The following is a 25,987-nucleotide window of genomic DNA, read 5'->3' as shown; positions in this document are numbered from 1 at the left end:
CATAATATTAATTTAGAATATTTATTAATTTTGTTGATAATTAATTTTTGTTAAAAAAATTTGATTAGTCACATTTTGTGGAATCTCTGGTTTCAACTATTTTTTTAATACACAAAAATTTAAAATCTTCAATTTAATACTATTACACCAATAAATTTATTAATTTTATATTTTTAGTAAGAGTTATCTCCTCTCGTAATATATCTTAAAATTGAAAATCATATGCATTATTTTCTTTTTCTTTTTCCATTATATTCATAAAATTATACAAATGAACAACGACTTGGGTTGACTTTGTCACTGTCAGGAAGAAAGAAAAAGGTGTTAATATTATAATATTATCTTCGATATATATATATATATATATTCTTTCAGCACCCCTTTTTCCATCTGTAATAATCAAGTTGATGAGCATTCACTTCGTGCAATTAATTTCTCTCTAAAAATGTTTAAGAAAAACACAGTAGAAACGTTTTCTATTACACTTTTTTAAACATATTTTTATTAATTAAAATTTATTTGAATTCATAAAATTTAACAAGTCTCACATTCTATTTAATTAATACTATTTTAATTCTACAATTTTTAATAAACTTTAACTAATAAAAAAGTGTTTAGAAAATATATTATTGGTAATGTTACAAACAATTAAAGTCATATTGTACGTACTTTGCTTTAAGACTTTAAGTGACTTAATATGTTCCCACCTATCTTCAATTTCACATCATATAGCAGCTATTTATACCTGTTCCTGAAGCCACTGAATTTAATAGCTTTAACTATATTGTCTAGTCATAAAATTAGCAATAGCAAGCATGAGGATAAGTTACCATCGTTTCTTCTTCCTTTTTCTCCTTGCTGCCTTTTGCTTTGCTTCCTTAGCCTCTGGTGCCACTCTGGCCATAGATGAAGGTATGTGTAAATAGCTTGCACCATATTGTTTATTAGTAAGAAGCACACACTTACAATATAATGAGTCTTTTATAAGGTAATTTTATATATATATATTCATCTAATAGAAATTACGAAGATAAGATTCTAATTTTGATAGGAGAGAAGAAAAACCTGAATAACTACATGTTTATTATATTTTGGTCTCAATAATTTCATAAAATTTAATTTTTTAATTCTTATAATTAAAAATGTTTCATTTTAATCCTTATAATAAATATCATATTTTTGTTCTTTTTTAATTCTTGTTTTGTTATTTTCATAAGAACTAAAAAGTAATTATACAACAATAAAGACTAAAAGAGAATAAAAATAATGTTTAGAAGACTAAAATAAAATGTTTTTAATTATAGATACTAAAAGGTGTAACTCATGAAACTATGAGAAATCTTAACTGTATTAAGTTTTGTAGTAAGATTTTTTTTTTGTTTTGATAATATAAGATTATTCTTTTCTACTTCTTATCCAACATGCCTCCACATATATATAATAAGAATAAAACTTAAACATATTTCTAGCTCCTAAAAAATTTAGGATAAATTTTTTTTATCTCTCAAATTTAAAATTATTATTTTTAATTTTTAAAATTTTTGAAAACCTTGTTTTAATTCTTTAAATTATTAATAATATATTTAAAAGTGTCAGATTAAAACAATTATGCATTTTATAATTTTAATGTGATATTTTTACTAAAAATAATATCAATAAGTATATTTTATGTGAGAATATTTAACACATTTTTTAATAAAATTTGAATACAAAGACTAAAATAATTTTTTTTTAAAAATTATAATACCTAAAAAGAATAATTTCAAATTTTAAAAACTAAAAATAAATTTATTTTAAATTTAAAAGATTAAAAATAAATTTAAAATTAAGAATAATAGTTTGGTATAAGGTGAGAGATATAATAATTGTATATAGATAGATTAAGCACATGACTTTACTTTGTTATTACTGCAGTGCAGGGGCGGATCTTCATAGGGACAGGGGGGAGCCACGGCTCCCCCAAACTTTTCTAAATTTTTTTATATATATATATATTAATATTATATTTATATATTATTATATTATTAATTATAATAAAACTAAAAAAATTATGTTAAAAAAGAGAAATTCTAATTTTTTTAATTAATAAAAAAATAATTTATAATTTTATATATATATATGAAAATAATCTGGCACCCCTAAAAATAATCTGGCACCCCTGAAAAATTTTTTCAAGTTCCGCCACTGCTGCAGTGGAAGCTCTGAAAGATATAGGGAAGATACTTGGAAAGAAGAACTGGGATTTCAGCGTAGATCCATGCAGTAAAGAACGTAATTGGACATCACCAAATCAAACCAAAGATAACGCAAATGAAGTCAGATGTAATTGTTCCATCGGCAATGATACAGTCTGTCATGTTACCAACATGTAAATCTCTCATTCTTTCTGTGTGAATTATATTATGATCCACAAATATTGTAGTTTTGCTATTGGTGTAAATTTTTATGTCAAATAACAATTTATTTTGATAATTTTTGAAAAATCAAAAACCCAGTATTTTATTTACATGTACTAATATAAATATACTATAATGAAAGTATGATGTGAACTTTCAGCTGCTCATTGGTTCCGTAGTACATACTGAAAAAGTAGTCCCATCTATATTTTCCTTTGACTTTGAGAACCATCTTTAAGATGTTTGTCGTATTTTTGCAACTTGTTCTTGACACGTTGGTTTGATTTATTTTTTCGGTTCCCACTGAATCACCATGAAAGCAGAGGTATCAAAATCGTGTCTCCAATTTTTGGCTCTAAATGCTGTTCCTCCAATCATAAAATGCCATCATATTATTATTTTTAATTTTAATTTTGATTTTTAAAAAGTGTAATTGGAGGGACAGCTAGACAGGGTTTGGGGACAGGAGTTGGAGACAGAAAATTTTGATCCTCTTACTAGCTAGTCTATATCTAAGCAGTTATATGTGTTAAAAAATATAGGCTAAAATAATATTTTAGTCCTTTATAATAATTGTTTGTTTCAATTTAGTATCACTTTTATTTTTGGTCTTAATTTGGTCCCTAATAAATTAATTGGTTACAATGTTGGACTTCCATCCAAATTATTTAGACAGAGTTAACTATTGACACGTGGATGCCACGTGGAAGTTACGTAGATGCCACGTGGAAGCTACGTACATGCTACGTGGACGTCAAATTTTTTCATGCATCTGGAATCGGAATGGTGCGTTCTGAAACTGGAACGGCCCGTTCCGGTTGCACTCATGGTGTGTAAATTTTGCATCTGGAACGCTCCGTTCCAGATGCATTATTTAACCCCAACGTGTGCAGCAGAACAGGCCGTTCTGAGACCAGAACGAGCCGTTTTAGAATCCAAAACGGGTCGTTCTGCATTCAGAACGGGCCGTTCCAGGATGCCAACCAACATCGTGTACTAGTGTAGTTCAAAAATCGAAAGCAAACCATTTACACATACACAATTTTTTTTTTATCTAAAAAATAATAATTTTAAAAAATAAAAATTATACTAATATATATATATATATATATATATATATATATTTAAATTATCATATGTATAAAATATAAATTTCGAGGAGTTATTCATTTATCTGATATTTGTCAAACTTTTGTAATTTCTATTTATTGTTTATGTTGATAAAAAAAAATTAAAATTGTAAAAAGGCTTAAACATGTTTTTAGTCCCTCAAATTTAAGATAAATTTATTTTTGGTCTCTCAAATTTAAAACTGTTATTTTTAGTCCCTGTAATTTTCAATAATCTTGTTTTAGTCCCTTAGGTCACCAGTAACATATTTGAAAGTGACTAATTAAGATAATTATGTAATATCAACCGGATTTAATGTGATATTTTTACTAATAGGAACACCAATAGGTAGATTTTATGCAATAATGTTTGATAAATTTCTTTACAAAATTTGAATATAAGGACTAAATTAAGATTTTTTGAAATTACACGGACTAAAAATAACAATTTTAAATTTGAGGGATCAAAAATAAATTTACCTTAAATTTGAGAGCCTAAAAACATATTTAAACCTTGTAAAAATTTATATCACATATTAAAAACATCTTTATATGATAAATAAATTAAACTTAATTTTTATAAGATTTAACATATTTATTTATATGTTTTTATTAGTGTTAAATTATTATTAAGTAAGCTTTTAAGATTGTTATGTAACCAAACATTTTAAAAAATGTCTATGACAAATAAATATATAATATTTATAACAAGTATTTTAACAAAAATTAGGTTTAAATCTGTTAAATTATAATATAACATAATCTAACCTAGTTTATTTTCATCCTTAATCATAATTGTAGATATAAAAACTTGTAAAAAATAACTATAACATATATTTATACTTAAAAAAATTATATATAAAATTTTTAATATTACAAATATATGAATAAGTATTGTTATCGCAATCTAAAATTTATGGATATAATCATTAACTGCATGAGTGACATTCTGGAACCAGAACGACCCATTCAGAAACTGGAATGACCCGTTCTGATTAATTTTTCATTCGGAACGGGCCGTTCCGAATGCAAAATTAACGCACGAAGAGTGCAACTAGAATGGGCCGTTCCAGTTTCAGAAAGGGCCGTTCTGGTTTTAGATGCATGACAAAAATTTGACATCCACGTGGCCAACAGTTAACTCCGTCTAAATAATTTGGACGGAAGTCCGACATTGTAACCAATTAATTTATTAGGGACCAAATTGAGACAAAAAATAAAAATAGAACTAAATTGAAACAAACAATTATTATAAGAGACTAAAATAGATTTTTAGCCAAAAATATACCTAAGCTATATTCTTGCATGGATCTTCTCACCTGCTCTTATCTGCATCGTAAGGGTATCAACGATTTCTATAAGTATTCTGGGTATTAATTTACAATATTTCTTAAAATATGAAGTTTTAACCAAAAATATATAAAAGGTTAAAATACTTTTAAATTCTTATAATTTTACTTTTTAATTTTTATAATTTAAAATAGATATTTTTAGTTTTATATTTATCTTCATTAATTCTTCTTACTCTCTATATAATTTAAGATATACTTTTTTTTTTAATTTTTATATTTATTTTTTTTAATATTTTTCAATTCATGTTATTAATTTTTTTTGTAATGTCATCTCTTTTGTATTGATGTGGTAAAAATATTCAATTTAATAAAAATAAGAAATAGAATATCTCAATAATGACCATGACAAGTAAGGGTAAAAGAGAGATATGAAGCGTTGAGAGATTCAATTTAAGATAATTCTAATAAAATAAATTCGATATAAAAACTACAAAGTTGAATATCTTTATTATATTAATATAAAAAAGATAATATTGTAAAAAAATAACAACGGAGATTAAAAAAAATAAAAAATTGCAAATACAAGAATTAAAAAGATTTATCTTAAATTATAATGATTAAAAAAATAAAAAAATAAGTATATGAATTCAAAATATCTATTTTTAAATTATAGGAACTAAAAGGTAATTATATAAAATTATAAGGACTAAAAAGTAATTTTAACCTATATAAAATTAATTAAAATAAAAAATAAAAATAAAAAATATTAAAATTAAAAGTAAATAATAAGATCATTTAAGTAATTATGAATACCATGAATCCCTTATTAATTATTATCCATTCGCATTCATTAACAAGCGAGTACTTTTAAGTTATTTATTTTCAACTTATAATTTATTTTATTCGCAAATATTTTGTGGGTGTAGATATCATTCTCCCCACCCCCTCCCTAATCATAGGACATGACAATTAACAAAAGATTAAAATTAAATTCTTTATTGTGCTTATTATTTTTATTATATATCTTCTTTTTTATTTTAACAATTTTCGAATTATATAAACGTGAAGACTTTTGAAGCAACAAAATCTCCCAGGCACTCTCCCGCGGGATCTGTTCAGGTTCCCTTACCTTCAAGAAATGTATGTAATTCTCAAACTTTGCTCAAATTCAATCACATAATGAATTTGCTTATTTTCTTCAATTGCCATTGCCAGCATCTATGTATTACTTTGCATGAAAACACACTCTTTATTGCAGTGACCTTACTCGCAACTACCTGAACGGTACAATTCCTAAAGAATGGGGCTCCACAAAACTTGTCAACATGTATGATTTCCATGTCATCTTTTTGTCGAGTTGTAAATAATTAGTTCATAATACACATAATTATAGGATAATACTTGCAATTTCTTAGGGATCTTGATATTGTTTTTCTACCAAAGTTAGTTTTAATTCACTTACATCCTCAATAAAGATTGACATTAAGTTTATTGAAATGAAATAGGGTAAAAAAGATATATAACTATATCATATACTTTTTAAGAGTTTATAATTGTTGACAACATGTTTCTTATTCATGACAGTTCCCTCCTTGGAAATCGATTAACGGGTTCAATACCAGTGGAGATAGCAAACATATCCACTCTTCAAAGTTTGTGAGTTTGTCGTTATCCAAGCCTTAGCAAAGAAATATTTTCCATTTCATGTCCGAAATTATGTAATTCATGATTTTAAATTGCTGTTATATAGTCTAAGTTCTGGTTGTGATTGTCAATTATTGCAAGCAATTGGTGGATGCAGCCAGAATTATGGTTGCATTGTGATTGTTTTACATTAAAAAAGCTACAATGTTATGGTGGTAATTGCATTGTAAACCACAATTTAAAACCAACTACTAAATTTAAAGAGTGTTGTAATGGAACTTAACTTTAACTTGAAATGGGTAGGGTCTTGGAGGGTAATCAACTGTCTGGAAAACTTCCTCCTGAGCTTGGAAATCTAACCCAAATTCAAAGACTGTAAGCTAAGCACTTCATTTTATTTGTAATTTGTGCCTCCCTTTGTTAACATCCTTTGGCAATTTGATATCCTTCGTTGATGTTTCCCTTTCAAAAGCCAATACTAGAGATCTAGTTTGATTTCCATGGCTTAATTAGATTGATAAATTATTCTGGTTTAATTTGTTGTTATCAATTATACACAGGCACCTTATCTCCAACAATTTTACTGGAGAGCTACCAGTAACATTGGCCAAGCTTACTACATTGCGAGAGTTGTAAGATTCATATTTTTATTATACTATTGAGTGATGACTAATTCAAAGAATATTGTTTTTGAATTAGAAGTAACTCATATTCGTTTCGTAACCTCTCACTATGCAGTCGAATTGGGGACAATCAGTTCTCTGGGAAGATACCTGATTTTATTGAAAGCTGGACTAGTCTCCATAAACTGTATGAACTCTCCTTTTTATTTTCTTTTATTGGTCTATACTATAATTTCCATCTATTGTTTGAATTATGCAGTCTTATTTCCTAAAGTCATCAATGATTATTAAACTTGGACAGAGTGATTCAAGGGAGTGGATTAAGTGGGCCAATTCCTTCTGGAATTTCATTGCTAGAAGACTTAACTGACTTGTATGTATGAATTTGACATTTTATGGACTAAGCAAGGTTTCAAAATCAAAATTAATTTTATTTGTGTTTACTTAGCTATGATGCTAATGTGATATGCAGGAGAATTAGTGATCTGGATGGATCTGAACATTCACCTTTTCCACAACTTAATAAAATGAAGTTGAAATATCTGTGAGTTTATTACTTTGACTCTTTCTGAAATAAAAATTCAGAGAAGTCAAGCAAGAGGTAATAACATATTGCTATCTATTTTATTGTTTGCAGGATTCTGAGGAATTGCAACATCAATGGAACACTGCCTTATTATCTTGGGACAATGACATTACCAGATTTGCAAAACTTGTAATTGCATACTTTTACATTTGTTTTATTATAACTAATAATTATTGCGTTCCATATTTGTGAGAACATAAAATAGAGAAGTGGAAAGTGAGGGTCATATTTGTTGGAATAACCATACTCTTCTGTATATTTTTCATTCATATATAAAACAAACATGTTAAAAATGACAAACATACATCATGTCATATTTCTTGTAGTATACCTATACATGATAATAAAACACATGTATCCATCATTATTAAGTGTATAAAATTGTTTAAAATCAAATAATTAATAGCATATTATTTACTGAATAAGCAAACATAATTACAGTAGAACTTTACTTATTAATGCAGACAACTATAATTAATTACATCAATAAAAAAAGAAATGAAAAATTTTACTGGTTTAACATTATTTATTACATTGAATATATAACCTTTATATTGCTCTTCAACCTAGCTATTTAGTAGTAGGAAATATGTTTGCTATCATCATATGTACTCATGGTCAATATGTTTTCCTTTTCAGAGACCTCAGCTTTAACCAACTGACTGGACCAATTCCGAGTACCTATAGTGCCTTAAGCCATGTCAATTACATGTAAGAAATTTATCAGATTTTCCTAGCAGTTTTTAATTTTATATTTTCATTCACAAATCTATTTTCTATAATCTGAAATAGGATTGTTAGATAACTAGATTCTTGTAGGATTAAACTCAAGCAGATGATGAGAGTCAAAGTCATGAATTAACAAAAAGGATCTTTGGTTTGAGTACATTACGAGTTTATTTTACTTGACTCAGTTAGCTTCAAATTAAGAATCAAAATACTAACTGATAGAAGGATCCCTGTAACAATTATCTGAATTCAGTCTTTCATAGATATTAATTAAACTAATAAATGGGTGTCATTAAATGTGACTAGCTTGTTTTCCATAATTTTTAGTTATCAACAAATGATATATATATAGGTTCTGTATATATTAAGCTCTTGGTATTCTAATGTAGATATTTAACTGGAAATCTTCTCACGGGACCAGTGCCTTCATGGGCAGAAAAAGCTAAAAGCTTGTGAGTTCTCTTTCAAATGCTTCTCATATGATTCCTTGGATTTAGCAACACACATCATTTGTGTGGTGAAAAAATGAATATATCCTTTGTTCCTTTTTTCTCGTTACCTTTCTAAGTGGACTCTTATTTTGCTCCCCCTTTCTTCCATCCTCCCCAGAAAATACTATATAATTAAAATGTTGCTTTAGTTGTATATTTTATGCTTTTGTCCTTAGGCATTAAGACATGACCACCTAGTTGCACTAATCGTGCTGCAGTGATTCTTGATCTCCAAAAGCATAAAGGTGATCCTTAAAAGGAAAATAAGTTTTTAGTCATTAATCTTTTTTTTTTCTCTGACATCAAATTTCCCTAATGTCTCTTCTCTCCGAAGTGAAGTGAAATATGTGTTGTTTAACTTTTGTTCCCAGTGAATGATTTACTTAATATCATATCTCCAACGATGAAAATTTTTAGAAATTTGAATCTTTTGATTTTAATTTTAATCATTTTTTAAATATTATATTTGAATAAGTTAATTTTAACTTTTAAAATTTTTAATTTTTAGTTTAGATAGGATAATTTAATTTCTACGTTAGATAAAACTAAATTCTTAATATTAATTTTTATAAAACTAAATATTATTCAATTTTTATAAATATTAACTATATAAAACTAATAATTTTAAAAATTAGTATTAGATAATATTTGACAATTTAAAAATTAATTTTAAATATTCAATAATTAAAAAATATTAATATTTTTATGTCGACTTTGAAAGAAAGAAGAAAGGAATAAAAAAACAAAGAAAATCTTTAAAGTTTCACAAATAATTAAATTTCAAATATTTTATAATTCTTCATCCAAAAAAAATATTTTATATCAAAGCATTTAAAATTCTTAAAATAAAATAAATTACTCTATTAAAATCTCTCATCCAAACTTACTATATTAAGGTTTAACTAGGAGATAAATCATCTATCTTAATCCGGTGACATTTGTTTATAGAATGGTTTGCTCTTCACTTTTATTAGTTTGCTTGATTCAGCATTTAATGAATACCTCACTTACATATCATAAAGGGATTCGTTTTGGAACCTTTATTGTCTCAACTTTCAAGTGTTTGGTTGTGCATTTTATTTATTGGATTATTGGTTAATGTTCTTAGGTTTTTTTTTTTGGAAGTCCCCAGATGTTTCTTCATGTTGGCAAATTATTAGAGCCTTAATAATCAAATTTTATAACTTGTATGTAGAGATATTTCGTATAACAACTTCAGCATCACAAGCCAATGGAATGAGACATGTCAGAATTTAAATGTGTAAGAATCCTTCCATTTTGTGCATTTTGCTTTCCAATTTTAGAACCTTTCTGAGTCACAATCTTCTCTTAATATGTCACAGGAACTTGTTTGCTAGCTCTATGACGCGCAATGACTCGTATGTTTAGTATTGTAATCACTCATACATTCGTGTATAGGGTTTAGGGTTTAAAGTTATATATATATATATATATATATATATATATATATATATATATATATATATATATATATATATATATATATATATATATATATATATATATATATATATATATATATATATATATATATGAGAAATGATTTATTAGACTTAGTTTATTTAATAATTTATGTTTTACATCAAAATTTTAATGATCTAATTATTAAATTTAAAGTTCTTAAAGTATAAATTAAGTTTATAATTTTTTTAAAAATTTAAAAATTATTTAATATATTATTTTATTAATTCAAATAAATTACTCGTCAATTTAAATTAATAAAACGAAGTATCAAATTATTTTCAAATTTTTTAAAAATGTGTAGACTTAATGTATGCATTAATAAGAACTTTAAATTTAATGATTAAATCATTAAAATTTGATATAAAACATGAGTTATTGAACGAGATAAGTTTAGATAGACTTATTCTTGAATAATTCCTAAACCCTAAATTCTAAAATCCTAAGCGGATCACTCCTTATATATATATATATATATATATATATATATATATATATATATATATATTATATTATGTGAGGAGATTTATATTGATTACGATGGAATTATGCTAATACATTTTGTCTGGTCCCTCATTCTCTCAGGCGACCGGTTGCATGTTTGGGAAGCTATATCTGTCCAAAAAGTAAGTTTCTATGTGGAGAATTTTCTACGGACTGCTTTGGTGTTCTTACTCAAGCTTTTATTTATTTATTACAGAGGAAAGGAGACCGAAGATCACATATATATACCATGCTTAAGCTTGTTTACAAAATCTTGTTTTATTAAAAGCTTAGTTCGGAAGCACTAGACATTTCTTAACGGTAGAAACCACTAATTTCACAAGGGAGTGTATCCTGAAATATACAAAAACATTACCTTAAATAATCTATACTTACCAACCCAACATCGTCTTAGGAAATTAAAATAGAATAACAATAAAAGATATATAAAACCAATAATGTTACAATATTTTAAATTCATCCCATAAATTCCTTAAGCCACTTTAGTTTTATGATATTTTTGGGTCTTCCTAGATCAATCCTATCATTCATTCATATATTAGAGGTTGACATGGAACTCATGAAGGGTTTTCTACTTCTTTTGTATTCTAAGTTCTCTAAATCAAATTTATTATTTCATGTTAGCTTGTTATCTTTTCGTTTGTCCTGCTTATGAAGTTGGTGCAAACCCTTGAGGATACTTAAATCATGTTGTGTGCCATGGAATAAAATATCAACAAGAAGATATCACTTTTCTTGACTTGCTAGATTTCTATAAGTTAACATGACTCCCTTTTATTTTCATTTTAATTAGGAATGCAAAGGGATAGTTTGACAAAAAGAGAATAATAGACAAAGACAATTTGAAGGAACATACTTTTCTAATGTGATTTTCTTATTTTGCTTGATAATATTTTAATCGTCACTAACTTTTTTCGATTTGTCCCAGAGTTATCATACTATCTTCATATAAATTGTGGTGGCAAGTTGGTTACTGTCAATAGAAGCAGATATGACGATGATTTAGAGAATGGAGGTCCATCTAGATTTCAATGGAGTGGAACAAAAAACTGGGAAATTAGCACGACCGGAAATTTTCTAGACAATGGTGGTGTAGAGTACTATAAGTCGTCAAATAAATCTTTGCTTTCTATGGACAATGCTGACTTGTACATGGATGCACGAGTTTCTCCCATTTCTCTGACTTATTTTGGATTTTGCCTGGGAAATGGAAACTACACAGTAAAACTACATTTTGCTGAAATCATGTTCATTGATGATCAAACATTTAATAGCCTAGGAAGGCGAGTATTTGACATCCACATTCAGGTATATGGTTAACATTCCTTTTTTTTTTTTTGTTAGAGTTTTTTTCATATAGAAAATGGAAGTGGTTTCTTAAATTCTATTAGGAACACTGTTGAATTGTTTTCATACATGGAATATCTTAACAATTACATAATTTTTTTCCACTCTATGTATACGATCGCTATTTGCCACAATATTTTCAAAATAATATGAGGATTGAAATATTTGAGGTTGGTAATCTTCACGAAGCATTAAATTTTGAATTCAAATGTTAGGGAAAGCTGGTGCAGAAGGACTTCAATATTGTAGAAGAAGCAGGAGGAATCGGTAAGGCAATCACAAAACCATTCACTGCTGTTGTGACTAGTAATAGCTTGGAGATCCGCTTGAATTGGGCAGGGAAAGGGACAACTAGTCTTCCATATAGATCAGTATATGGTCCTCTTATATCAGCTATATCTGTGGAACCTGGTAGGTTATTATTCTCTATAAGTTTAATCTCATGTTGTGTCATCTTGATATTATCATCAAATGTGTATATCTCTTGTATAATAATCAAGCAGACTTCAAACCTCCCTCGGAAAAAGAAAGAATATCTGCAGGAGTTGTGGTTGGAATTGTAGCACTAGGAGCAGTTGTTATCATCCTTGTATTTGGTCTACTTTGGTGGAAAGGTTGTGTAGGAAAGAAAAGTTCCTTAGAAAAAGGTAATTACAAAGAAATTACTCTTTTGTCATGATTATCAATGATTTTACTTATTGAAACACATGGATTTTTCAATAAAAAAAAAGGAAATTGTACATGTTGACTAACTTTGAGTATCTCTTTATTTAGTGTATCCTATTACTAGACTAATTTTGAGCCTAGTAACTATCTTACTAAGTTTGAATTGGAGGCTTGTATTAAGTGGATCAGATATAGTGTCAATGTGAAATTTTCTCTATAAAAGAGGTGTTTGACATTTCTTCTACTTCAATCAACAGAGTTAAAGAGCTTAGACCTACGAACAGGTTTATTTTCTTTAAGACAAATCAAAGTAGCAACTAACAACTTTGATGTTGCCAATAAAATTGGAGAAGGAGGATTTGGTCCTGTGTACAAGGTATTTTGCATAAAATAATAATTCTCTTTATTTTCACACATTTATATGACTTTACGCATTGTCTTTTGAAAGTTAATTTTAAACATTCCAATAAATGTAGCATTTCTTAAATATACAGGGATGTTTATCAGATGGGACATTAATAGCAGTCAAGCAACTTTCTTCTAAATCAAAACAAGGGAATCGTGAGTTTTTAAATGAGATAGGCATGATTTCTGCTTTGCAACATGTTCATCTAGTTAAACTCTATGGATGTTGTGTGGAGGGAGACCAACTATTGTTAGTATATGAATACATGGAAAATAATAGCCTTGCTCGTGCTTTATTTGGTAATTCTTCCTAGCTATATGGTTAACTTTGGTTGTCATTTATGTGATTTTTTTGAATTAAGTAGACAACCATCTAATCATGTTGTCAAATTTATATCACTTTCACAAATAAAGGCCCCGAAGAACACCAAATAAAATTGGACTGGCCAACAAGATACAAGATTTGTGTTGGTATTGCTAGAGGTTTGACATATCTCCATGAAGAATCAAGACTAAAGGTTGTTCATAGGGATATCAAGGCTACTAATGTATTGCTTGATAAAGATCTCAATTCAAAGATATCTGACTTTGGTTTGGCTAAGCTTGATGAAGAGGATAACACTCATATTAGCACTCGAATAGCTGGGACATAGTAAGTTCCTATATGTCTTTTGTGTAAATTTTATTGAGAAATATTTTTTTTTGAATATGGTTAAACTAAGGTTCTAAATTTTGGTTCTAGTTGTGATTATAGCTAGTTTTTTTTTTTTTTTTTTGCAATCCTTGATAATATAAAAATTAATATAACTACAATTGATTGTAGAGACCCTAAAAAAACCTTGACATTATAGCTATTTTTTAAAACCTTGGATTGCACTATAAAGAAATAAAAATATAGCACTGCATAAAATTAACTTACCTAATTGAATTCAAATTTTCTATTTACCTAATATATTATTGTCTAAAAAAATCAGATATAGGAAAAAAAAACTAAACTAAAACTTGATCTAAGTAAATTGAATGAGAAATTCAATCTCTAATGTAGTGTAGAATTTATTTTGTCATGTATCCAGCTAGCATACATACTGGGATAAGAAATTGTTGTTTTTTGTTGTAGGAAAAAAATTGCTAAGGATTATGTGATCACTTTTTCAAGTTTATGTATAGCTAACAAATTTTTTATTATATAGTGGATATATGGCTCCAGAATATGCCATGCATGGGTATTTGACTGACAAAGCAGATGTTTATAGCTTTGGAATTGTTGCCTTAGAAATCATAAATGAAAGGAGTAATACCATTCATCGACAAAAAGAAGAATCATTCTCTATTCTTGAATGGGTAAGTATTTTTTAGTTGTGTCCATGCCAATTATCTTTGAGAATATTGACTAACTTTTGGTATGATTTAATTTATAAATAATATTGTTGGATTTATATTACTAAACTTTAAAAGTAACATTCTTCGTGTCAACTAACTGTGATTAGATCGATATAAAAGAAAAATGTTAGTATCACTTTTTTTTGACATTCTTTTTCTTGAGTGAAATAGTCTTATTGAATATGAGTCTTTTTCATTTGGTGGGTTGAATTTTCAATTTCAAATTAGATAGATGTAACGACCCGCCACGGTCTCTACACTTAGTGAAATCGCACTACAACTAGTTAACTAAGAGAATATTAAACTGGATAACACATACATACAGGCATAAATATAAAGATCGAAATAATTAAGTTTCTGTATATAAAATATAGCATCATATATGTACAGTCATCCCAAAATATTCCTTAGTGCCGGTCAAGCACTGACAAAAAAAATGTTACCCAGAATGGTAACTCAAAACACGAGACTCAGCTCCTCGTCTCACAACGATCATCTCTACTCCCAAGCTATCCCTGACCTGCTCCCATACCAAGTATGATCATCGCAGTTCCACCACATGGAAAACAAAAGGGTAAGCTAGAATTCAAAGATCAATAATACAAGTACAGAATAAAAATCTATATTACACATGCATCCCAAATCCTGTCCCTAAGGAACCTTTCATCTCAATCAATCATTCATTCATCAAACATGAAGTCAAACACCACACTTCATCATATTAATAATCATGCAATGAATGCAACTCATGACAGATATGCATACATATCAATCATCTAATGCGTCGTCACGCATACACCTAGGAGATCTCCATAACAATAGAGCTGTACAAGTGACATTCCATCCTACCGAAACCACCCCAACCGTTTTCACGCCCAATGCGCCCGCTCGGTCACAGCTAAACAGGATATATAATCCTCACTTGGGTTTACTCGGATGATGTCACTTACACACTTGGAAGTCCAGATCCACCGTCAGGTATAGCACAGCTGGGTACGGGCTTACCACGACCTTGGCATGCATTAACCAAGTCAATTGTGGAGTTCGCCCACCGACTATCCGCAAGGATCCACGCACCTTCCCGAGTACTTGGTTAAGGGAATAACCCTCGACCTCATACCCCGCTCCAACACTAGCTAAGGACTTAGAGGAGACTCACCCAACCCAGTGGCCTATCTGAGCACCACTCTCCCAAATCTAGTGGCCTCCCAGAGCACCACTCTCATATATCAGTGGCCTATCCAAGCACCACTCTTAAGAGACTCTATGTGAGCTCTTCCAATTCGAAAATATTTTTCCTCTCCTCAAGTCCTAGGCTAGACTCATGCCATAGGCATCACATGCAATCATGCATCATACATCATAATGGTCTGCCCACCATCATGATCAACAACCATACACATGTCATAAGACATCACATGCAATAATGCATCATACATCATAAATGGTCTACCTACCATTATGATCAATACATACCATATGAACATATCATATTCAAACATTCATATATATTATCACAAAGCATACATATGAATCACACCTCACCATACATCATATATCATACATACATGATCTAAAACTTCAACTTTAAACATGCATAAGCATCAATTCATTCATAAATATATTCAAGCACAGTGCCGCCAACTCACGCCTGGCCTAACACCAACCCAAGAGCTCTAAGCTCTTCCACACCTGACACGCTCAACCTGCGCCCGGCCTAAAACTATTCAGAGAGTTCAAAACTCTCATCCAAACTAACAAATTCAGCCACATGCAAACAATCTAGCTTCCCTTACCAAAAGATTGACTCAGATAGCCAAAGACTGAACAAAAGTAGAATTTCCCCTCGAGGCTCAACTCAAAACTTCAATCCTCCCAAAACAAGCTTTCTAATCTGAATTTCAAGAAAAGACAGAAGGAGTTATTGATCTAGAGGAGAAAAGGAGTTAAACAGAGAAATTTGGGAGAGAAAGGAGCTCACTGACCCAGAGACCTTCTTTCTAAAACTTCTCTCTAGAACCAGAACTCCTCACGGCCCCCCCTCACCCCTATTTATAGGCAATCCGGAGTGGCCAGAACGGCCCGTACCGATACCGGAACGGCCCGTTCTGAAATCAGAACGGCCCGTTCCGGGACTCATCCGGAACGGCCCGTTCTCCCTCTGGAACAGCCCGTTCTCCCTCCAGAACGACCCATTCTCCCTCTGGAACGACCCGTTCTCCTTCCTAGAACGGCCCATTCTCCTTCCCGGAACGGCCCGTTCTCAACTACAATATGTAGTTCAATTCAGTAGTGTGGAACGGCCTGTTCCAGTTTGGGAACGGCCCGTTCTGGGCTACTGAATCAGCCTCTTTTTTTTTTTTTTTTTTTTTTTTTTTTTTTTACAATGTTACAATACTCCCCAACAAATAGGAATTTTCGTCCCCGAAAATAGGCTTACCTGAAAAGAGGAATGGATACTGTTCCTTGAACTGACTCTCTTCTTCCCAGGTTGCCTCACCAGTAACTGCATCCCAAAGAATCTTCACTAAGCTAATGGACTTGCCTCGAAGCTCTTTCAACTTGTGATCAATTACAGCTACCGGTCTCTTCTCGTAAGTCAAGTTTTCTCTAACTTGCACCTCATCCATCTCTATCACGTGACTCGGGTCTCTGATGTACTTTCTCAACTGTGAAACGTGAAACACATCATGCAGGTTGGACAGAATCGGAGGTAACGCCAACTGATATGCTACCGGACCTACACGACGAAGGATCTGATAAGGACCAATGAACTTCGGTGTGAGTTTCTTGGCCCTTACAACCCTTCCCACTCCAGTAGTAGGTGTCACCCTGAGAAACACATGCTCTCCCTCCTCAAACTCTAGAGGTCTCCTCCTCTTATCAGCATAAGACTTTTGTCGATTCTGAGTAGCTCTCAACCTCTCCTGAATCTGTCTCACCATCTCAGTAGTCTGAAGAACTAACTCTGGACCAACCACTACTGACTCACCCTCCTGATACCAACATAATGGAGTCCTACACCTACTGCCATATAGAGCCTCAAAAGGTGTCATGCCAATACTCGCATGATAACTATTATTATAGGTAAACTCTACCAATGGCAACACCTCCTCCCAGCTACCCAGATGGTCCAACACACAAGCTCTCAGAAGATCCTCTAGTGACTGAATTGTCCTTTCCGACTGACCATCTGTCTGTGGATGATAGGCGGAACTCAACCTCAATCTCGTTCCCAACGCCTGATGTAGAGTCTGCCAAAACCTTGAAGTAAACCTTGGATCTCTGTCAGAAATAATACTGGAAGGCACTCCATGCAGCCGTACTATCTCTCGGATATATAACTGTGCAAGCCTCTCCAAGGACTACCTCTTGTTGACAGGAAGAAAGTGAGCACACTTTGTCAACCTATCAACAATCACCCAAATAGAGTCACTGTTCCTAGTTGTCCTAGGCAATCCAACCACAAAGTCCATAGTGACACTATCCCACTTCCACTCAGGAATCTCCATCAACTGTAAAACCCCTCCGGGCCTCTGATGCTCAATCTTCGCCTTCTGACAAGTCAAACAAGCGGCTACAAACTCTGCTATCTCCTTCTTCATACCAGGCCACCAAAACCTTTTCTTGATGTCTTGATACATCTTAGTCATACCAGGATGTATGCTAAGACGAATCATGTGTCCCTCCTCTAGAACAGCTCTCCTCAACTCTGAATCACAAGGCAGACAAATCCGACCTCTGAATCTCAGAATCCCATCAGTACCAAGCTCAAAACCAGCTGCCCTCTCAGTACCAAGTAATCCCAAAGTCCTTAACAACTCTGGGTCCTGTAACTGTTTAGTTCCCACCTGCTTCAAGAACTCATTAGTTATGGTGATCATACCACAGCTAATGTGATCCTGAACAACCTCCACCTCTAGTCTCAAATCTCGGAACTGCTCAATCAACTCCAACTCCCTAATCATCATAGTCGACATGTGAATGGATTTCCTACTCAATGCATCAGCTACCACATTCGCCTTTCCAAGATGATACATCAACTGGAAATCGAAGTCCTTTAGAAATTCCATCCACCTCCTCTGCCTCATATTCAACTCTTTCTGATCAAACAGATCTTTCAAACTCTTGTGATCACTGTATACACTGAATCTCGCACCATACAGATAGTGCCTCCACGACTTCAAGGCAAATACCACAGCTGCAAGCTCCAAATCATGAGTAGGATAATTTCTCTCATGGGTCTTCAGTTGCCTCGAAGCATATGCCACTACTCTCCCTCCCTGCATCAACACACAACCTAACCCCTGGTGAGAAGCATCACAGAACACATCAAAATGCTCACCAGTGTTAGGTAACACCAAAACTGGAGAAGTGGTTAACCGTCTCTTTAGCTCCTGAAAACTCTGCTCACAAGCGTCCGTCCAAACAAAAGGTTGATCTTTTCGAGTCAGTTGAGTCAAAGGCATTACTATTCGAGAAAAACCCTCAATGGACCTCCGATAGTAACCCGCCAACCCAAGAAAACTCCTAATCTCTGTAGCAGTCATCGGACGCTCCCACTGAATCACAGCCTCCACCTTGGCTGGATCTACTGCAATCCCCTCTGCCGATATCACATGCCCCAAAAATCTCACCTCGGACAACCAAAACTCACACTTGGACAGTTTGGCATACAACTGTCTCTCTCTTAACACCTCCAAAACTGACCTCAAATGCTCACGGTGATCCTCCAATGATCTAGAATACACCAAAATATCATCAATGAAGACCACCACAAATCTGTCCAAGAACGGTCTAAAGATCCTGTTCATGTAATCCATGAACACTGCTGGAGCATTAGTGACACCAAAAGGCATCACTGTAGACCCCTAAAATTGTCCGGGTCGGAAATAAGACTCAAAGACTCTCGAAGACCGAAGGAAAGTCAGCCGGAAGGACTCCTGGAAGACCTTAGGATGGTTCTTTGTAGGTCTAGAAGTCTTAGAGTAGCTTAGAATAAGGGTGTGCGAGGGAGCTCAATACACCCTCCTAGAGGTTCAGTACGGCCGTACTGAGCCATTTGAACTACAATACGGCCGTAGTGAAATCAATACGGCCGTACTGAAGTTTTTGAACCGTACTGAGCCATTTGAACTACAATACGGCCGTAGTGAAATCAATACGGCCGTACTGAAGTTTTTGAACTTCAGTACGGCCGTACTGTAGTTCAAAAACTCAGTACGGGCCGTATTGACCCCTTAGGCCATACTGCGCCTCAATCCTATAAATAGGACGTCATTGGCACGTCCTCCCACACTTTTGGAGCATTCCTCCACCCTCTGGCTGAGTATTCTTGGGTTTTTGAGCTATTCTCTGCCCTAGAAATCTCTCCGGGAGCCGATCCGACTAAGTTCTTGAGTTCACGAGCCATTAGCTTGAGACTCGAACAAGTCGAAGGGAAATCTCTTTGATTTCCATAGTAAACATTGTTTTTAGGGAAAGAAGCGAGCGAACGTGTAGTGGGAAGGAGCGACAAAAAGCCTCCTAATTCCTTTTTGAATCTATAAAAGCACGCTTCAAAGGTTTCTTTCCAAATCCTTTCTTTTACCGCTTTCATTTATCGCTTTTTTGATTATTGCATTGCACGTTTAAAGCTTTCATCATGTAGATAGTTTACTCATAATCGTTCTAATAAATAGGGGTAGTTTAGTAATTTTACGCTATTATTTACGAAATAATCCGTCATAGGGAACCCGAAAGGGGCGTTGTGGGGTGCTAACACCTTCCCCACTCGTAATCGACTCCCTTACCCAACTCTGGTTGTAATGGCCGAAGTTGATTTGCGAAAATCAATTGCCTTATGTCTTTTTCCAATGTTTTGAGTAAAACATTGGTGGCGACTCCAAGAACCCCTTTTTTGCGAAAACCACTAATCCATGGAGGGTCCCGTTTGGGATTAACACGGATTGGTGAGAATCATTTAACAAAATTGTTAGTTCGATGAGGTCTCAGTTTGAGAATAAGTCGTTCTAACAATCCATCATTTTTCAAAACTATAAAAAAGAGTCCAACCATCGTCGCGAATGCCAACGTCCGTTTCGGCGGGTGGCGACAATCACCACATACTCATAGTGACCATACCTAGTCCTAAAGGCAGTCTTCGGTATGTCACTCTCCTTCACCCTAATCTGGTGATATCCGGATCTCAAATCAATCTTTGAAAACACTGAAGCTCCCCTCAGCTGATCCATCAATTCATCAATCCTCGGAAGGGGATATTTATTCTTTATCGTTAATTTATTCAGCTGCCGATAATCAACACACAAACGAGCCCCACCATCTTTCTTCTTCACTAACAGTACCGGAGCACCCCAAGGAGAAACACTGGGCCTCACCATCTGTTTCTCCAACAAATCCTCAATCTGTGTCTTCAGCTCTACCAACTCAGTTGGAGCCATCCTATAAGGAGCCACTGATACCGGTCCTGCACCTGGTACCAGATCAATGCTAAACTCAACATCACGCCTGGGTGGCAATCCTGGCACATCATCTGGAAACACCTCAGGAAATTCACTGACAATCTCGATCCCAGCGATAGCTCTCTCTGTCTCAATACTCAAAGTTGCAAACAACATGAAGCACTCAGCTCAATCCCTCATCAATTGCTCAGCCTGACCCGCTGATACCAACACCTCATCCTCCAATTGAGGAAACATCAACTCTCTCCGAGCACAATCTATAAGGATGTGATGGGCAGATAACCAATCCATCCCTAAGATTATGTCGATATCCACCATGGGCAACACAATCAGGTTCACTCGGAACCTCCTACCAGACACCTCTATCGGGCATCTCACACACATCTCCGACGTCACCACAGAAACTGAAGCCGGAGTAGACACAAACAAATCAACATGCAAGGAAGATACTGACAAACCCAATCTCTTCACACAATCAACAGAAATAAAAGAATGCGTGGCTCCAGAATCGAATAAAAATAAAACATCCTCACCTGCTGCCTTCCCCTTTCCCTTCACTAAGTCTGATGAAGTAGAAGCCTCTGCACCTGACAATGCAAACACTCTCCCCGCAGCTGTAGGTCTGGGTGGCCTCGGGGAACTCCCAGATGAAGTCGGCGGTGTCTGACAATCTCTAGAGATGTGGCCTGGCCTACCACATCTGAAGCAAACATTCCCCGGAAGGGAACAATCTCTAACCATATGTGCTCCTCCACATCGGTAGCACCGCACTGACTGTGCTCCGCCCTGAGGAGTAGCAGGTCGAGGTCCCCTACTAACAGCTCCTCTCTGAGACTGTACAGGTCTGTCATAGGGTCCCCTCTGCTGGCCTCCCCTCCTGGACCCAGATGATCCCTCTTGAACTCTAGCAACCTTACCGCTACTACCACCACCCTCCAAACTCTCAACAGTCTTTGCCTTCTCAACCAAGGCAGGAAACTCCACTATGGACATGGGGACTATAACCCTCTTCAGCTCGTGCCTCAATCCCTCTGCAAACTTTCTACATCTCCAAGCCTCTGATATGGCCTGAGAGTAGAAACGAGCTAGATGCTCAAACCTCATAGCATACTCAGAAACAGACAAGCTCCCCTGATGTAATCTCATGAACTCTGCCTCCTTAGCATATCTAACGCTATCCGGGAAATATTTCTCCAAAAAGACCCTCCTGAAGCAATCCCAGTCAACATGCACACCCCTGCTCTCTAACATCTGCCTAGTGCCTCTCCACCAGTACTCAGCCTCGCCCCCCAGCATGTAAACTGCATAAGCCAACTTTCTCTCATCAGAAGATCCTAAAACACTAAAGATCTTCTCCATATCCCTCAACCACTGATCCGCCACATCAGGATCTGAATCCCCTCTGAACTGAGGAGGCTGACATCCCCTGAACTCTGCTAAATCTCTCCCCTCTTGAGAGACCACCGGTCTAGCTGCCTCAGCCGCAGCTCTACCTGCCTCCATATGAGCAAAGTGAGCACTCTGCTGCTGCATCGCCATGGCCATCATCTCCATGGCCCTAGCAATCTGGTCATACTGGGGTCTCACCATACTACAAGAATTCAAACATCCTATTAGTAACATAATACCCCTCACAATTCACCAAAGGCTAGCACATATCAGAGATATGACACAACAGAAACCTAGAAGGATCACTCCCCACAAAGTATCCTAAAAGACTCGACCGGCTCTGATACCATAAAAGTGTAACGACCCGCCACGGTCTCTACACTTAGTGGAATCGCACTACAACTAGTTAACTAAGAGAATATTAAACTGGATAACACATACATACAGGCATAAATATAAAGATCGAAATAATTAAGTTTCTGTATATAAAATATAGCACCATATATGTACAGTCATCCCAAAATATTCCTTAGTGCCGGTCAAGCACTGACAAAAAAAATGTTACCCAGAATGGTAACTCAAAACACGAGACTCAGCTCCTCGTCTCACAACGATCATCTCTACTCCCAAGCTATCCCTGACCTGCTCCCATACCAAGTATGATCATCGCAGTTCCACCACATGGAAAACAAAAGGGTAAGCTAGAATTCAAAGATCAATAATACAAGTACAGAATAAAAATCTATATTACACATGCATCCCAAATCCTGTCCCTAAGGAACCTTTCATCTCAATCAATCATTCATTCATCAAACATGAAGTCAAACACCACACTTCATCATATTAATAATCATGCAATGAATGCAACTCATGACAGATATGCATACATATCAATCATCTAATGCGTCGTCACGCATACACCTAGGAGATCTTCATAACAATAGAGTTGTACAAGTGACATTCCATCCTACCGAAACCACCCCAACCGTTTTCACGCCCAATGCGCCTGCTCGGTCACAGCTAAACAGGATATATAATCCTCACTCGGGTTTACTCGGATGATGTCACTTACACACTTGGAAGTCCAGATCCACCGTCAGGTATAGCACAGCTGGGTACGGGCTTACCACGACCTTGACATGCATTAACCAAGTCAATTGTGGAGTTCGCCCACCGACTATCCGCAAGGATCCACGCACCTTCCTGAGTACTTGGTTAAGGGAATAACCCTCGACCTCATACCCCGCTCCAACACTAGCTAAGGACTTAGAGGAGACTCACCCAACCCAGTGGCCTATCTGAGCACCACTCTCCCAAATCCAGTGGCCTCCCAGAGCACCACTCTCATATATCAGTGGCCTATCCAAGCACCACTCTCAAGAGACTCTATGTGAGCTCTTCCAATTCGAAAATATTTTTCCTCTCCTCAAGTCCTAGGCTAGACTCATGTCATAGGCATCACATGCAATCATGCATCATACATCATAATGGTCTGCCCACCATCATGATCAACAACCATACACATGTCATAAGACATCACATGCAATAATGCATCATACATCATAAATGGTCTACCTACCATTATGATCAATACATACCATATGAACATATCATATTCAAACATTCATATATATTATCACAAAGCATACATATGAATCACACCTCACCATACATCATATATCATACATACATGATCTAAAACTTCAACTTTAAACATGCATAAGCATCAATTCATTCATAAATATATTCAAGCACAGTGCCGCCAACTCGCGCCTGGCCTAACACCAACCCAAGAGCTCTAAGCTCTTCCACGCCTGACACGCTCAACCTGCGCCCGGCCTAAATTTATTCAGAGAGTTCAAAACTCTCATACAAACTAACAAATTCAGCCACATGCAAACAATCTAGCTTCCCTTACCTGAAGATTGGCTCAGATAGCCAAAGACTGAACAAAAGTAGAATTTCCCCTCGAGGCTCAACTCGAAACTTCAATCCTCCCAAAACAAGCTTTCTAATCTGAATTTCAAGAAAAGACAGAAGGAGTTATTGATCTAGAGGAGAAAAGGAGTTAAACAGAGAAATTTGGGAGAGAAAGGAGCTCACTGACCCAGAGGCCTTCTCTCTAAAACTTCTCTCTAGAACCAGAACTCCTCACGGCCCCCCCCTCACCCCTATTTATAGGCAATCCGGAGTGGCCAGAATGGCCCGTACCGATACCGGAACGGCCCGTTCTGAACTCCCAGATCACGCACAAAATCCACGCCCAGAACGGTCCGTTCTGAAATCAGAACGGCCCGTTCCGGGACTCATCCGGAACGGCCCGTGCTCCCTCTAGAACAGCCCGTGCTCCCTCCGGAACGACCCATTCTCCCTCCGGAACGGCCCGTTCTCCTTCCTAGAACGGCCCGTTCTCCTTCCCGGAACGGCCCGTTCTCAACTACAATATGTAGTTCAATTCAGTAGTGTGGAACGGCCCGTTCCAGTTTGGGAACGGCCCGTTCTGGGCTACTGAATCAGCCTCTTTTTTTTTTTTTTTTTTTTTTTTTTTTTTTTTTTACAATGTTACAATAGACCTATGTGAATTTTAATCATTAGAAGAAAGTATATTAATTGTCAACCATCTTCATATGGAAAAGGCCATGTTGTCTAACTCTATCTTGGTTTAGAAGTTACTCTTCCAACTTCTAGTTATTCAAACTTATTTGTTGTTTAGTAATGTAAAAAATATTGAAATTAGGAGCCAATGGATTAATAACATCTGAATTATAAATTTGTATCAAATTTATAGAAAAAAAAATGCTTCATTAATAGTTGGTTGTTTTCCAGGCACATCTGTTGAAAGAGAAAGGTAATCTAATAGATCTAGTTGATAGAAGATTAGGTTCAAACTTCAACAAGGAGGAGGCATTGGTGATGATCAAGGTGGCTCTCTTATGCACTAATGTGACTGCGGCACTTAGGCCAACAATGTCATCAGTGGTAAGCATGCTAGAAGGAATAACTGTTGTTGAGGAAGTGGCATCAGAGACAAGTGAGGTATTGGATGAGAAGAAGTTGGAGGCAATGAGATTGTATTACCAGGAACTTGTTATGTCAAATGAAGAGCCATGGACTGCTTCATCTACTTCTGTATCAGATCTTTATCCTGTACGCATGGATTCTTCTTATTGGGAGAAGAGAAATTAGATACTTTGGACAAAAATTTCATTAACTTGTACCAATTATTAAATTTTAGAAACCTTGAAATGCACGGGGGACTTATTAAATTTAAAAATAAAAATTAATTACAAGTATTACAATAATCTCATTGTACCTCATGAATTGCTTAATGTATTAGCTTTGCCATGATCCACACATATACAATCATGACCATGACAAACATTTGATATGCATGATTTTTACTTAATTAGTATTAAAAAAATTACTTGACATGTATAAAATTATATTTAAATTTTTGTTTTAAAATAAAATGAGTTAGGACCT

General features: G+C 34.3%; 1 protein-coding gene across 4 annotated transcripts; it reads left to right on the top strand.

Moving 5' to 3' along the window:
- Window positions 1–746: 746 nt before the first annotated feature.
- Window positions 747–25,806, top strand: LOC109792890 (putative leucine-rich repeat receptor-like serine/threonine-protein kinase At3g14840). 4 transcript variants are annotated; one of them, XR_014429971.1, is made up of 26 exons: window positions 747–912; window positions 2,194–2,368; window positions 5,866–5,937; window positions 6,056–6,124; window positions 6,382–6,453; window positions 6,745–6,816; window positions 7,002–7,073; window positions 7,180–7,251; window positions 7,366–7,437; window positions 7,537–7,608; window positions 7,702–7,779; window positions 8,290–8,361; window positions 8,769–8,831; window positions 10,066–10,131; window positions 10,214–10,249; window positions 10,938–10,978; window positions 11,785–12,164; window positions 12,419–12,614; window positions 12,707–12,850; window positions 13,127–13,245; window positions 13,364–13,574; window positions 13,689–13,926; window positions 14,465–14,615; window positions 17,145–17,248; window positions 17,351–17,435; window positions 25,331–25,472. XR_014429971.1 is itself a non-coding variant. In XM_083064948.1 (24 exons), exons 1-24 carry the CDS (start codon window positions 816–818, stop codon window positions 25,688–25,690), a joined length of 3,000 nt encoding a protein of 999 aa, XP_082921074.1. In that variant the 5' UTR covers window positions 750–815; the 3' UTR covers window positions 25,691–25,806. The 4 variants fall into 4 exon arrangements, 3 of the variants coding, with proteins under 3 accessions (XP_082921075.1, XP_082921074.1, XP_082921076.1); XM_083064948.1 differs by lacking the exons at window positions 17,145–17,248; window positions 17,351–17,435 and having other exon boundaries at window positions 750–912; window positions 25,331–25,806; XM_083064949.1 differs by lacking the exons at window positions 10,214–10,249; window positions 17,145–17,248; window positions 17,351–17,435 and having other exon boundaries at window positions 749–912; window positions 25,331–25,806.
- The last annotated feature ends 181 nt before the right edge of the window (window positions 25,807–25,987 follow it).

This window comes from Cajanus cajan, chromosome 10, assembly GCF_000230855.2.
Source record: "Cajanus cajan strain Asha chromosome 10, NIPB_CcT2T_4, whole genome shotgun sequence".
In the NCBI taxonomy this organism is placed as follows: Eukaryota; Viridiplantae; Streptophyta; class Magnoliopsida; order Fabales; family Fabaceae; genus Cajanus; species Cajanus cajan.
The sequence above is the reverse complement of the archived record's forward strand: the minus strand, read 5'-3'. Positions and strand labels throughout refer to the sequence as shown.